The sequence below is a fragment of the Antrostomus carolinensis genome, unplaced genomic scaffold (genome assembly GCF_000700745.2).
Source record: "Antrostomus carolinensis isolate BGI_N321 unplaced genomic scaffold, ASM70074v2 scaffold45597, whole genome shotgun sequence".
NCBI classification, from domain to species: Eukaryota; Metazoa; Chordata; class Aves; order Caprimulgiformes; family Caprimulgidae; genus Antrostomus; species Antrostomus carolinensis.
The window spans coordinates 1-16,074 of NW_010328901.1; the positions used below are offsets into that span (position 1 = coordinate 1).

General features: G+C 37.4%; 1 protein-coding gene across 1 annotated transcript; it reads right to left on the reverse strand.

The window, feature by feature from the left end:
• Positions 1-8,631: 8,631 nt before the first annotated feature.
• PYGO1 (pygopus family PHD finger 1) lies at positions 8,632-12,136 on the reverse strand. Its single transcript, XM_010172380.1, has 2 exons — positions 12,020-12,136; positions 8,632-10,267 (listed from the first exon to the last, which is right to left on the reverse strand). The coding sequence occupies exons 1-2, from the start codon at positions 12,134-12,136 to the stop codon at positions 9,146-9,148; spliced, it is 1,239 nt and encodes a 412-aa protein (XP_010170682.1). The 3' UTR covers positions 8,632-9,145.
• Between the last annotated feature and the right edge of the window lie 3,938 nt (positions 12,137-16,074).

Sequence of the window (16,074 nt, forward strand, 5' to 3'; positions counted from 1 at the left end):
GGGGCGGTCCCAGCAGCGGTGCGGGCCCCCGCGCCAGGCAGTGAAGTGTCCTTCCCCGCCACTCCGGTACGCGGTTTAAAACAGGCAGCGCTTAACGGCGCCGGCCGTTCAGCAAACGTGTAGACTTTCTAAAACAGCGAGCTGAGGTGACGGAAATCCCCCGGAGATAGTGGCCCAGGACTTACCGGGACAGCGGAGGCGAGGCACGGCTCTGGCGTTCCTCCCTCACACCTCAGCACAGCAGGAAGGGATGCAGCTCTGACTATCCAAATACATTTCCAAACTGCGCTTTGCTTGAGAATTTCTGTTAAAAACTATTAAAAGCCGAAGACTGATTCAGCAATATGCTGATACTTCCAGATATCCTCTAAAAATGATTAGGTCATACTGGCAGCTCCACACACTTGCTTCACACTATTGTCTATTTTGCTGCCTTTGCCAAAAACTGAGGCGGCAATTTGCACATTGTCGCTCAACCTTCATCAACTAACCTGTAACACTGTATCTGCCAAAATAAAGTCTGGTCCATGGAAAGCAACTGCTTCTGGGGAATACGGGTTGAAAGGCAAGGGGCAAACCTTCAGGTATGTTTAAGTTCCTCAAAAGTATACAATTACTTAGAACTATTTGGAAAAAAAACGCAAAAAAAAAGAACCAAAAAAGGGTAGTTTTCCCCTTTTTCTTTCTTTTAAAATATGATAATGAAAAATGGAATTTAACATTGTACACACTAGCCAAGATTTCTGATGTGCATCAATGAAGATTTAATTTTTATGTTCTATTATCTACATTCCAAAGCAATGTTCAAATGCTAGTGGTTACTATATAAGGGAGATATCACAGAGGTGTAAAACTTTTTCAGAGCAACAAATCCATCATAACTGATAGGATTTCAGGGTTATTCTCCACCCTCACTCACCCACAATATCATCTAGATGAACACTTGCATGGACTGGAATCTGAGAACTGAATTAAATTCCTCATTCCAAGAGCATTCAAAAGTTCAAGAGGGAAAAAATTTAACTGAAAGTAAAAATGCTTTAGGTATATATATTTTTTTAAAACATTGGATGATACATATTTTCAGACTTACGATAGGATCTGCACTATGGCATAAGGAGCCTTGCTGTCAGCTGCAGTGGCAGAAGATGAGACTTCCGTGGTTTATAGTTCTGAACCTAGACTCAAACCATGATGTCTCCATAAAACAGACTGCTATCAGTCTAAGAAACTGTAAGAGAAAATAAATAAGTAAATAAAAGCCTAAGAAAGATTCTTCCTGTGAGAACAAAACTCCTCCTGTTTGTTTTAAACCTCTTGTGTTTAAACCTCATTTATTTAACACCTCTTAGTTGTCTGTATTGCAAAACAAACTTCAGGCAAGTGTAGACAAGGATGAAACAAGCAAGTTCTAAACATCCTCTAAACATCCTTTCTGTGCTGTTTAGGTTTTTTACAGACCTTTCTCCCCTCTAAGAGATGTTCTTTTTTCCTAGAAAGACCCTTAGGTAACTTATATTTCTTTTACATAGCTTTATCTTCCTTGCTGACCCCCAAAGCTTTCCCAGTTCATTATTGAAAATGGAGAGAGAGGCCAAAACTGCACACAGTAGTCAAAATTCTATTTGCCTGCTTCCTAGATGAAGTAATGGAAGAGTTGGGGGTTGGAGGGGATAGTGTTTTGTTTTGTATCAGAGTGTTCCAACAGCAACATTGATAGTAACTTAAAGTCTCCTACCACTGCAGAATGCAGCTGTAGCCATCCAGAATGCATCATTCAGTTTTGGAGAGCTCATTCATGGACAGTAACAGTCTTAGATTTGTTGAGTGCTGGTCTTTTGCCTTGGTCATCCAGGTATCATTTTTTAGTTTAATCACAGAGAATATACTGAAATGAAACAGCTTATTATTTATTCTTGCCAGAAGGAACATCCTGGGTATGCACATTTTAAAAGACAGGACATAGTTATGGTTACTTGTATTTGTTGTTCTCAAGTTACACAAAATAGCTCCAATACATTAACAAAAAAGTCTATTTACTTAAAAGCTAGATGTCCAATGCAAAGCCATGTATTTCACTTGTAGAAGACACAGTAAATGTCACTAACACATTTCTAAGTCAAAGCTACTAGAAGACACAAAAGGGACTGAGCAAGGTCTTGGCCTAACCTTGAAAGTCTTGTATTGACGTGTATCTGCAGAAACACCACCTATGTCATGCACAGCCCACACTGCCAGCTTACTTGGAGAAACGGCTGAGCTCTCGCTATGACACTTTGGCAAAATAAACCAAAAGAGAGGTCCATTCAGGACCTCTCTTCTGTTGGCACTAACTTACCACTCAAAAGCGCAAGAAACTTCGTAGTGAAAGGAGATAAAATTTTCCCTGGAAAACTTTACTCTTAAATTCCCATCTTCTGTGCTATGAAGGATGGAGATTTATATTCCAGTCAAATCTTAATAATATTACTAATACACTGGACCTTCCAGTTACCAATACATACATCCATCTCTTCCAGGGGTTATTTCCCTTCTAATGGCTTCAGAGGCTTTAATATACAGGGAAAAAAAACCCCTCTTTAAATAGTTTACATTTTTCTTATCTTTAATTTATAATAAATAACCTTTTCTTCTGCCATCCTTTCTAAATTCTCTCTCCTTTCTCTCATCCATCCACATTTTTTTAAGAAGAGCAGGAACATTTTAGGAGATGCTATTTATTCCAACAAACTGTTTTGCATGTGTGGTTAGGGATCACTCATAACAGTAGCTTTTAAAAATTACTGGCAAGGTACTGATTCGGTATGTGTTAATTTTTTTCAACAAAGAGGAACAGCTTAGTAATAAATTTGAATAAATAATTCTTTGCATAATCTCTTCCCAAGTGAAAAAAGCTCTAAAAAAACCCAAAACAAAAACCCAAAAAAACTTATTCAGCCAAATGGTGCCTGAGCCTTCCCTCCCATCCTGTAAGAAAGAAATGAGACTTACTTATGGTGCAAAACCTCTTCTAATATGCTTTGAAGTTACTTCAAATTAATGCCTTTACAGAACAGTGGACCTCTCCAAGGAGGTATGAGCTATCTTTTCTGATCAGTAGGACCTCATACTGTTTCTTGCCGGATTATGTCTAATGCAAATGCATTCTCAAAGGCAAAACATTAGAACAGTTAATCTAGGCATTACATCATCTTCATAAAATCAACAGGCAACTTCCCCACAAAAATTACCTTTATTTTAAAAGAAACTGAAACGAGACAACAGAAAGCAATGAAGTTACATACAGTGCTGGACAAAATCTACCATATACATTTTCCAAGAACGCCTGAATCAGATTCTGATATATGTTCTTCTAAAAGGTAAAATATCACATCATTATTAACAAAAAAAAAATAAATGTCAACAATCTGAATCAGCTTATATTTTGCATTGTTTGGATGGCAGTAGATTGGTAACTTGCCTTTTTCAACTCATCTTTAACGCTGAAAGGATAAATTGGACAAAAATATTCCAAGTCATAAGGCCCTAAAGAACACAGTGTCTGCTCTAAAGGCCACATACAAAAGCTTGGAGGAGAGACTGTCGTAAGTAAAAATCCCACAACAGCTCCATTTTATTTCACATTTCAGAAAAAAATATAAAGCACCAAAAAACCCCCCCCCCAAAAACAAAAACAAAACCCAAGAAATATATTTAAATACATTAAAAGCTTGCCCTCCTTAATCTTATATGGAAGTTCGGATTTAGACCATCCTTTAGAAGATGAGATGAGTGTCTACTAATAGACACAACATCTCTCATGACTCCAATCCCAAGGTGTCTCCAATGCAGTAATTCCTGAATGACAGTGCACAAACCTCCAAGTAAAAAGGTGGGGTTGGATCAAAAATTATTTTGACACAGTTTGTTTGAATATGAAAGGGAAAATCAATCATGTACAGCAAACAATACCAAAATAGGTATTCCCTATGATGTTGGGATAAGCTACTTCTGAACCAGGAAACGAAGGGCAACATTGAATACTTTAAGCTATAGGCAGCACCTCTAAGGGGCTGAACACCATTCGTAATTAATTACCTCAGAACTGATGACACATAATACTAGGGCACTAAAGGGATCCTTTATTCCCATATAAAGCATAAGCCAACAAGAAATCAGAGGAGTTCCGTACAAAGAAGTGAAAGTACATAACTCAAGATGTAGTGTAGGATAGTTATATTGCCTTAAGAGTTCTGCTAAGTACACTTAATTTTCCAATTTTAAGGAAGAGTCTATTCTAATATAGAAAGCTTCAGACAAAACTCAGTAACTGCAGAATAACTTTAAAATACATCCAGTTCTACATCCTCCTGCAGATATCTAATCACATCCAATAGATAAAAATGTACATGTTTTGTAAACCTAGTAGAGTGTTAGAACAGAATTTTCACACCCATGAGCTTATTACCAAATGTTCACCCATTTGTCAGTGGATAATATTAAGAAATTCATACTAACAGTTATGACAACAAGATGACAATGCACATAAGTGCTGCGTGTTCTGAAAGGTAGTCAGTTTTAATTACCATGAATTGCTACCATCATTCTATACCTCACTCTATGCAAGATACCACTCCAGCTACCAATCCATGAACAGTAATGTTTCACATACTTCATAGAGTAGCTTAAAACACATTGTAATATGAAATAATTTGTATTACACAGTAATTTAATCCCTGGCCACAGGGTTAATGTTGGACAAAGTCTGGAAACTTTTTTCCAATTTGAATTACATACATTAACTTTGCCACACACCACAGCACTAATGCATGTATTACTTCAGACATGCTCTAATTTAAAATCAAAACAAAAAAGTTGTTGCAAAAATACATGTCACCAATGTGGAACACATTCAGGATTGTATAAAAAAGTACTGAACTGATATCCCAAAACAGGTATATTTAAGCAGTACATAAGGAAAGATTAGTTTTAATATGAAACAGTCATTTAAGTCACATACAACATGATAAGAAGCATGACTTCCTTTCTTTAAAAATGTTACACCAATACTTTTACCGCCAGGCAATGTTTATTTATAAAATGAAAGGGATATATTTAATGCAGATGTGTTATCGCATTAAGCTGGAATAAAGACAAATTTTAACAAGGTGCTACATTTGAATCCTAATGATTTTGTAAAAATTTCAAACCATACAAAGCATTCCGCTTGCAGGTATCATAGGCCCCGAACTGCAAACACTGTGCAACGTTCTTGACTGTGTGCATGCAGTTCCACTGACTTCGTTAGTTCTCCTGTGCTTGAAGTTAAGACCGAAAAATGCGATTACAAAACTGGTTCTTAGATTAAAAACTTCAGAGGTCACAAAGTATATTCTTCTTTGAGCAGCCCTCAAAGTTATGTTTTTGTTCTAAATAGAGAAAACTTTATTATTTTTCTCTAGTCTCTTTCATCTGAAGATCTCAAGTAATACCTAGGCCTCTAAACACCCTCGGGAAGTGAGCATTAGTCCAATCTTCTGAAAGACGAGACTGAGGCACAAACAGGTAACCTGCTTGTTTCAAGTTATAGGAGGAATCAGTAAAACATCCAGAAACAGGATTTTTGATATCTACCCTCTAGCCTGTATGTGGCACTGTCACTTACCCTGACACCAATAAAACAAGTATTTTAAAGAGCAAATTACATATTTTCTCATTTAAAAGTGGTTTCTGGCAAAACCCCCTAAGTATTAAGGACAGTTAAAGCCAGTTTATATCTATTCATTTCAGCCTGGGGCAGGGGCAAAAACAAATAAACAAAACCTCCAAAAACAAACAAACAAAACATTTTGGGCAAACTTCTGACCATGACAAGGAGCTATTTAAAAAGGACACAAGCATTTCCCACAAAAATGTTAAGGTTTGTAAGATTTACAAAATCTTTGCAATATTTTTGGTGTGCAGCACCAGTACAGTCTAAGTCACTAGTAATGAAAGAAGCACATGATACAAATTCAATACAAATTGTTTCATGTAGAGTATTACAAAAAAACTCACCTATTCTAATCAGCCCTCCCCCTCCCACCCACCCTTCTATAACTAATTTCTAATTCTAACCAGCTGACATTTTCCTAGTACCTTACTAACAAAACATGATTGTTGTTTTTCCTGTGCGTACTTGAACTACTAGTAGTCAATACATGCAGAGAAAAACAAAGTATAACTCTCTCTAGATAAAGAGTCCAGGTATGCCAAGAGCGTATCAGTAGGGTAAGCATGTTGGCTGGATGACTTTTGGAGATCCTCATCAGTCATATCTCTGTGATGAGTGTGATAACAAGTTTGGTTTTGTTGTTCATTTGTTTTTATTTGATAAAATGGAGATTTGCTAATGCCTTGAATTTGCACGTTAACAAATGCAGAAAATTAACTGGGTTACAAACCCAACACAGTACCAGTTTAGAAAAACTGAAATACATTGTTAGAATAAATTTCACAAATACACAATTTAAGGCCTTATAAAATGATACTCCAGATGATTTCAAGTCTGTAAGAACACTATATTTAAATTCTAATATCTTGCTAGCTAATACAGAAAACACTTGCCTAACTTCATGTAGTGTTGAGGAAGAAATTAAGAAATACATGGCTATTTTAAATACAATGTCTGCTCCAAAATGTTAAAACATTAATTGGACTTCTGAGAAGGAATGCCCCAAACATCTTCTTACAACAGAAATGGGGTGTAGGAGCGGGAAAGGTATTGTGAACAGCACACTTGGGTACACTATAATAATTGGAGCTTTTGTTGAATTTTCTCTGAGCAAAATTTATTATTTCATTTACATTGCTGTAAGTCTGAACCAGCTTCATTACCTTCACAGTGCAAATTGTTGCAGAGATTAAACCGATTCCCAGAGGAACAAATCTATCTAAAAAAGGTTTGGTTTAATTTAGAAACCAAAAGCAAATTCTAACAGTCAGTCAGTCATTAGAAAAACTACTGAAGAATAGATCTCTCTAACAGAGGTTGTTGCTTGGTTGGGTTTTGTGGGGGTTTTTTTTGTATGTTTGTTGTAAAATATTATCTCCCTAACAAAAAATGATTACGTTTAGTCTCTATATTAAATAAAGCTAATAGTGATGAAAGCAGAAGCCCTGGATCTGGGCTTACACTTTCTTTACATCTCCAGACAGGAAATCCTCCGTATATGAATTGTGTCATTTACACTTCAGACATTATTTCATTTTTCCTGATGAGAGGCAAGACAAAAAAGGAGGGCAATATGGCCCTTCTTCAGTAAATGAGTATATGAAACTTTTCACTTTTAAAACAAATCAAGGACAGTTATGTGGATCTGTATATTTATATTCCAGGAAAGTACCACAGCAGAGTGAATTTAAAATCAAACACAATGGTGAACTAGCAAACAGGCCTTACTTTTCACTCATTAGCATAGCTTACCACAAAAACTACCTCTTTATATAGATGACTGTATCCTATACAGGCTCCCAGATCACTCAACACCATAGACCTGAACAATTTATCACATTAAGGAACTTGACTAGTACTTGTAATGCCTGACATAAGATTTAATTGCTGATAGTTTAAAAACTCAAAGTTTCCAGCACAGTGGTATTACAAGCCCAGTCTGTTATTACAGTGCCACCTTTTAAGTTAAAACTTCTCTCCACAGAAACACTCATTTTCAGTTGCATATGCAACTTTATCACACTGCTAAGGCTGAAGTCTTCAAGGTTAGACGTTTCCCCATTTAAAAAAAAAAGGGGGGGGGGGGGGGGGTTTTTGAGATCAAGAATAAGATCAAATTACTGATATTAAAATAGAATTCTTAGCATCACACATGAAGCTCTAGTGCCATTCATACTTGTCAGCAGGATATCAAGTTTCACAAAGAAGCTAAACTTCTGATTACTTGCTCCTGATGTAAGCTAAACTCACCTGATGTGAAAGCTGTATTTTTCTTCACCCTAGCTTTCCCACCCTCTCATTGCAAGACGGGCTGTGGCAGTGGTAGGAATTCAGTTTTAAGACTTTACTGACCAAATCATCTTGCAATTCAGAGCCTGTGCTGAGCACACTCCATTGCCTTGCACCCTCCTTCAGGCCAAGTGGGCTGCGTAAACTCAGGATGACCGAGCAGGCTCTAGTTGAAAGCCCCAGAAGACGGGCAGGACTTGCCTTGCACTAGTTCATTCACAATTCTCAGGTAGCACTGAGGCGGGAGACTAGAACCATCAATGAGAACAGATGAGAGAGGTGCATCACTGCACAACTGTGACAGATGCAGAGACTGTATCCTAACGTATGTGCTCAAGATAAATGAATTAAGGTTATGTAAGCAACCCTAGTTTTGGTATTCTCTAGATTTAAAGCACTGGACTTCATAAACTTGATGTGTTCTTTTTCCAATGTAGTAATATTTTGTAACTATTTTCAAATACTGCAAGACCTAGCAAGACTCTTCAGCAAGTAAGTATTTGCTGAGCAGTTAAAAGAGATCATTGCCTTTTCAAGGAAATATAAATACGTAAGACTTAGCAGGTTTCACTGTGTTACTAAGCATGAAGTCATCAATTTTTTAATAGTGTGTTAATGCTTTACTTCAAAAACAGGAAAAAGCACATATGAAATTCTCTGTATTTACCCTAAAATAAAAATTAGTACTGCACATTCCTTCATGTCATCTCCACTATATTCAAAGAAAGGATAGCAAGAACATCAGTAACGGATATTCACCCCAAAAAATAAAATGTAGTGAGTACTTGCAAATACAGTACTATTAAAGCAGAGCACTAAATGCTAGTGTTAGTTAACACATTAACACTAGCAAATTAGGGGCTACTTATATAGGCACATTTTTGCCCACAATAAAATTGTCAATGCACATCCTACTTCTGATCAGTTGTGAGTTATGTTTTACAGTTTAATCACAAACAAAAAAATATTCCATCCTGTAAAACATCTGCACACATAAAACTAAAGAGTACAAAAGCTGAGATGGAAGTTTATGAATGAAAACAGATTAGGGTTAAAAAGATGATAGCAATCAAACACAACTGATTGTCTGCAGAAAGTGAAGTACCCAAGTCATAACCAAATCTTCAGAGCAAGTATTTCAACCACTACCACCAGTCCACGTTGCTAGCCATCCGTATTCAACGCAGGTGGTCCTGCAGTCTCTCTTGTACGCATTAACTGGACATCTTTGTCAGCCATGCAAGTGTCACAACCCCATACTGCTGATGCTTCTGCTGTAAGAAGGCCATAAGCTGACTCAGTCATGCCTGTACAGATCCGATGAAACCATTTTTGACAAGAGGCTTCACACAGGATGGCGTCCTGGTCATCATTAACTTCATGTGTACAAATTCCACATGGATAGACGGGTTCAGAGGACGAGTGACCATGGCGACTGGGATGAAGGGGTGTTTTGCTGCTCTTTTCAGAGTTGCATCCTTCAGCAGCACCTCGAGGCTGGCGGGACTTACTCTGAGTCCCATTTGAATGACCAGCATTAGTGTTATCAGCACTGTTAGAATGGCTATTATCCTGATTTACCACATTGTTTCGAGAAACATTTTTTAGGTCACTGTTACCTTGATTCACAATGTCCTCTGTCCTGTGATGATGCTGATGAGCAGCAGTGTTCTGGCTGGATGCTTTGCTTGCACCTTGACTAAAGTCTTGCTTTTGTGCTGATGATTTTGTCTGGTTGTACGTGTTTGGTGGAGGAACAAAAGAATGGTTTGACTCTAGCTGAGAATTTGGAAAATTTGGATTGTTTCCAGGACCAAAGTTAGATGGCACCTCTGGGTGAGGTATCTGACCAGAATGGCCAAAGTTCTCACCAGGATTTGGTCTGAAATGCTGACCAGGCATATTGACATTCTGATTTATCTGACCACTACTATAAGGTGGTTGATTCCCAAAACCTGGGTTATCGTGCGGACCGAAGCTGAAAGAGTGGGGTCGACTAAAACCCATTCCCACAGGGTTTTGAGGAAGCGGATGTGGTTGGTTTCTGAGGGAATAAGAACCACCATATGGCGAGGACACTCTGGGCAGCATGTGAGGTGGCATCCTGAAAGTGTTATAGCCTCCAAAGCCAGGATAACCAGGATTACTAAAATATGGATTCCCTGAAGGAAGTGGTTTATAAGACACAGTATTATAGTTGTCATCAAATGGATTTGCAGCTACAAGGTGGTCAGAGCTCGGATTCGGCGGTGGAGCATATTCAGATGGAGGAGGAAATGATGATCCCTAAAAATATTTTAAATACAACATTTAAATTAGTTTTAGTATTTCCCTGCAAGACAGGACAACCACAAAGGTCCTGGATTAGCTGCACTACTGCTTAAAGAACTGTTCAGCTGTTGTGTAAAGCTCACCCACTGCACCCTGCCAGGCTGTCTGAAATTTCAGTACAGAGGCAAGAGAGGAGTTTGGGCTCCAGATAACATGGTCATTTATAGTAATCTCGGTATTTTAAAAATTGTGCAGTTGCACAACCAGGCTTCTGAAAATACTACTTGATATGTGACTGCTATATCTTAATCCTTTACATACGCAAAACAGCACTACAGAGAGCCTTGTGTCACTTAAACACATGCACAGAATACTTCCAAATGTTGAAGAGCAGATTTGAAGCATTTCCTTAGTTTAATTTTCGGTTAATTTTAGTGAATATATATCTCTTAAGACACGCTACTTCTATAAGGATATACAAACCTAATGTTACTATAACCTTTAAAAAAGTATACAGAATATAGGAGTGTGCGTATAGGAATTTTCTATACTCTGTGCACTGAACAGAGGTGTCCATTATGAGCATTCAGTGACTGTGGACAGTCTGCAAAGTATAGTCAGTAGGTATAAAATACAAGGATTCCTGGTTACAGAGCGTAATCGAGTGTCTAATGGAGCCCAGAGGCTGTTAAAATGTCATCAGAGTGGCTACACAATTGAATTTCATTCTAGACTAACCTGTGGGGAACATCTAGCTGGTTCACCCTCACACTAGCTGTGCTCACAGAAAGCATTTCCTCTTAAATACTAATAGACTAAGACTGAACATTTTTCTCCCCAAAAAAATTTCTGCTGTGCTGCAAATTTTGAACCTGATAGAAAAGAGAAAAAACTAATCTGCATGCCCTCTACAGTTATCACCATTCCAGAGCACAAGGAAAGCTACACCAAGAAAGAGGTCTGAAACCCTTAAATTAACTGACTGTTTCTCAGAGCAGGTTTCACCATGACTACTTCAAAACAAAACAAAAATTAAGAAAACAGATCCACATCTCAATGGAATCTGGACAGGCCTAACAGAAAGTGATTGTTTGACCTACATAAATAAAATTACTCTCACTGGGCAGTAAAAAATTAACAGATAACTCTCACTCAAAGCTGAATGAACACACAAAGGAAAACTCTGCACTACAGATATATAATTGCTTTAGATGTTCTGTATTCAAGCTCCCTTCTCTGGAAACAGAAACTGTATAGAAATGCCAAATTGTAGGGATTCACTGGAAAGGAGCTGAACTTGCCTCACAGCTTTTGCTTGAAAAACACTTGGGGAATATCCCAAGAATTTGGTCAAAGCATTAACAAACTGTACTGATCCACTAGCCCACAAACCTACACATATAGGAATAAAAGTAAGAAGTAGTCCCATGGCAACTACTCGTTCTGTACAGATTTCTACCAATGGCTACAAAGTCATTAAAAGAAAGTCTGTCTCAGAATCAAATCCATATGGTAAAATACGACTTGTTGCAGTCTCACTGCTCTCCTCTCTTTATAAGTCTTTGGCAACGTACAGAGATTAAAATAGCTTCAGTGAGAATAACTAGTATTATGAAGATTTCAACTTCACAGCACAATTGAAATATTTTGCATGTAACTGCTATTTGTGAGAACAGACTGATATTCTGAACAATGCAAGACAGTCATACCAGCAAACATCTGAGTACACTATTTATTAAGAAATCAAAAGAACCAAAGGGAATTTACCTGTGTATTTGCTTTGCGCTTTTTCTTATCGGGGCTTCCAAGTTGTACTCCTGGTCCTCCTAACCCATCCAATCCACTGTCACCACCTGCAAAATTCCAATCAGTGCAATACTGCATTAGTTTTCTTATAGATTATATTTTAAGTTCACCTCTGTTTGTCATAGCAACAAATATATGTTAAAAATACTGAACTTGCATTAATTCTGGTGCCTTATATTGCAAGTCCTTAAGGAACAAACACCTGAAGGTAAAAGTTAGCATACCTTGTATACAGCTACCTTTCTTACTCTATCACCACTTTAATGTCAAATTCATGCTAATTACAGTTCAAATAAATATTTCCATGTATTTTCTGTTTATCTGTCCCTTGTTTCTTAACATCTCCACTTCATTAGGTGAGAAGTACTTCTTGTTTGATTAAGGCATAAAACTTTCAAAAGAATTGCTTAAAACCATGCCTAAGATTCACCTTCTATTTTACTTACACAGACACTGCATTTACCAAACTCACTGCACTGATGACATACAACAGCACGATGCCACACACCAGGAAGAAAAAAAGCAAACAATAGTAGATCCGTGAATGAAAACCACTGAAAACCTGCTGTGTTGTTTAGACAGATCTCCAGTTTATCAGATCTGCATTTCACTAAATGCAAGACTTGATCAAACAAAAAGGCACCTGCCAAAAATGAGAAACGTTGTAAGAGAACCTGCCTGACCCTGCAGAAACCTCATAGAATAACTGAGCATGGCTGCTCTGGCACAAAAATAAGTAAAGAATATTCATTTTCTTGAGCACTCAATCAGACTTGACACTGAGCAACACAAAGAGATACCTGTAGTTCACACCTAGGATTCTTCTTCACCTTTCATAACAGTGGGACAGGCTCTCAAAGCTGTATAAATTGTGACTTTCATTTTTAAAGCTCTAGTTAGACCAAGAACAAAGAATATGGATTTGCCATCATATGGGAATGCAAAGAAAACCCCACACTGAAGGATGAAAATCACTTCTCGGTGATATGAGAGCAGCATGTGTTACAATACTAACATAATTACATTAAGAAACTGTAGGTTAATTCATTTTTTTCTCAGGCCCATTAAGATAAAAGGTATTTGCTCCTAAATATATATATATAAATATATATATAAACAATATAGAACAGTAATAAGTAGGCAACACAACCTAAAAATTTTACTGTTATTTGTTTAAAACTCATATTCAGAATACAAATCAAACTTTAACAAGATGCAAGCATACACCTGAACACACAGGTTTATCTTTATTACCAAAGACAACCCGAAGATAACGGTGAACTATCAACAGTATTATGCAAAGAAGCATCATGTGTGACATTACACCGCTCTACATGAGACAAGTACTCTCAGCAGACAGCTAAACCAGCTCTAGGACTATTCAGTAAAGTAACACAAAAATCTCTCACAGGGAAGAAGCAGACCTACTGTATATAGACTGAAATACCCAACAGTTATTTCAAATACTCCTGATCAAAGGATGCCTGACAAGTTGTAGCACTTCCTTCCTCCTTTTTTGAGGTTTGAGGGAATTTACCAGTCCTACCTCAAGTAAGAATCCAGTTCTGCCTCTGATTCAGTAAGTTCCTTTTGGCTTTGGCTGCCACTATTGAAAGTTTTTTTCATTACACATAAGGAAGATATGCAGACGTCCCAAATGAACAACTATCAAATTTTAAGTCTGAATTTCAAAGACTAGAGCACAGTCACAATCATGTTCTCAAAATAAACTCTTACTTGAGCATAGCACATCGCAGTATAACCTGCCATCAGCATAACTAGGGATTACTGCTTTTTTTTTTAAAAAAAAAAGTCCTTTTTGTTTTGATTTAGAATATAAAATCCTGTATATACTTAGTGTGCTATGAAGCACTGGCACTGCATTAACTGTAGATACTAAAAAATCACAAAGTTTTACATAAAGACAGATCTCCTGTAAATTCCAACTCTATAAATCCTTCTTGATAAACTATTTGCGCAAAACTGTCCCTGCACTTTCCATTAGCTTCTTCTACAGCAGTCCTATATGTTTATCATAAATTCAATGGGAGATTGTCCTGTGAATACCATTTCTCACAACTGTATAAAACACACTCCTGTTCATGCTCCTGTTCTTTTAATACATTAATGATGCTAACCACTGATAGCAAAATATTACAAACATCCAGATTTCTTTTAATAAATTCAACACTAAGCACAAATATTAGTAAACCTGTGATCAAGCAGAATACTGAGGCTGATATGCAAGTGCTGTTTTACAGTAGTCTAAGTTGAAACTTTATACAAGTATGTATAAATTCCCTCTCTGGGACATCATTCTTCAAAAACATAAGCATATGAATATTAGAATTCCAGAGACAAGTTCCACCAATTTCTTCATTAATTACTTACATGGCTGAAACCATTCATGTGCCTAGCTTTGCAGAATGAGTCCTACAGCTGGAAAGCTACAAAGCTTTTGCATTTTCAGTTCTCGCCGTGTGAGGCCAATGAGTTAATTTAGCCCTATGAATTTATATTTTCCCTGTGGATTTTATAATGATTTAATTTATACATGAAAGGAAGCAGAATGTTAGTCCTAGCATACCTCCAAAAAAGAGTGAATGAGGGTCATTTTCATGCAGCCAAAATAAACTTTCCAGAAAGTCACTTTTGGTACCTACCACACAGACTTTCATTAAAAAGTGTACCGAGCATTTTCGAGAACTGCACTAAGGGTGCAAAAAATTATTTTATTTTCTGAGACTAATTTTCCAGGAAAAAAATACAATCCTTTTAATTGGGACATCATATATGCAACGGATCTAGAGATATAAATACATGTCTGATAAACATTCCCTTATTAAATAATGGATAAAAGGTATTTTAGCCATTTATATTTGGGAAAAGGAAAAGAGCTAAGTCCTGCATTCCTTTTTACTTCATACATACACAAGACAGACATTTTCAATGTTAGCCAGGAGAACTGCAACTTGTAGTTTAGTTTACACGTTAAGAGATTATGACTTTGCAAGTACTTTATGCCATATTGAACACACTGCAAATACACTATGGAGTATTTTCACACTCACTGACAAATCCCCATCTAGGTTTTTACGGGATGGATGACAAGAGTCTTTTTAAACAGTGCTGTATCTCAGCAAGATCATTTTCCCAAGAAACAAAAATGGCCAAATAAACTTTTCATTATAGACAGAAAACTAAAAATAGTCTAATTTCAACCAGATTTGGTCAGCCTATTCTGTGGCCCTGATACTGTAAACAGTTTTGATATGAAGCAGTAATCACACAGAACTCGCTGGGTAACTCAGGCATATGGAACTGTATGTGCTTAAATATTTGCAGAATCAGGGTTTGAGAGTGACAGAGTCTAATGAATCCCAGTCTCCTTTGTAACACTGCTGTATATTTTCATTCTTCCACTCTCAAGGTTGCAATCCAGCTGTTACTAGAACAGTTTTAGAAAAGCAAACTGTAAATCAATGACAACATGCATAGCAGAATCCACACGTTTCCCCACTTACCCAACCATAAAAGAGCTTGACACACCAAGAACAATAGAATTCCAGGGGCAAAAGAGGAGGCGAGGAAAAGAGAAGCAATAAATTGCTTCCCAGATCTTACCATCTTGCCATCATTTTCACCCAACTCAGTCACCTCACTGCCTTTCATTATTCCATTCAGAAATGCAACTCTGCTTTTAAGGACTGTAAAGGCACAAGTCCCGCTACACAGACTGAGGTGGTACTGCCATTAAAGTCAGGCGCACAGCCCAAGTCAGAGGAGACACCGTATTTCTACCTTTCTCCTTACACGCTTCAAAGAAGAGAATACTTCAGACCTCCCTAGAGCCATACAACACCGCTGCTAACAAAGAATAACGTTTCGACAGATTTTTCATTTCCCGAAAAAAGAAAAACAAACCCCCAAGTAGAACCACACAGGAGAGCAAGACCAGGGGTAGAGGAGCGAGCACTCCAGTGTAATTTATGGGCTCTGCATCAGCACCAACTCGG

Coding starts and splice junctions, on each gene's coding strand:
- PYGO1 (XM_010172380.1), bottom strand. CDS start 12,136: ATGCAGTATTGCACTGATTGGAATTTTGCAGGTGGTGACAGTGGATTG. Junction 10,268..12,019: donor AGCGCAAAGCAAATACACAG/GTAAATTCCCTT, acceptor AAATATTTTTAG/GGATCATCATTTCCTCCTCC.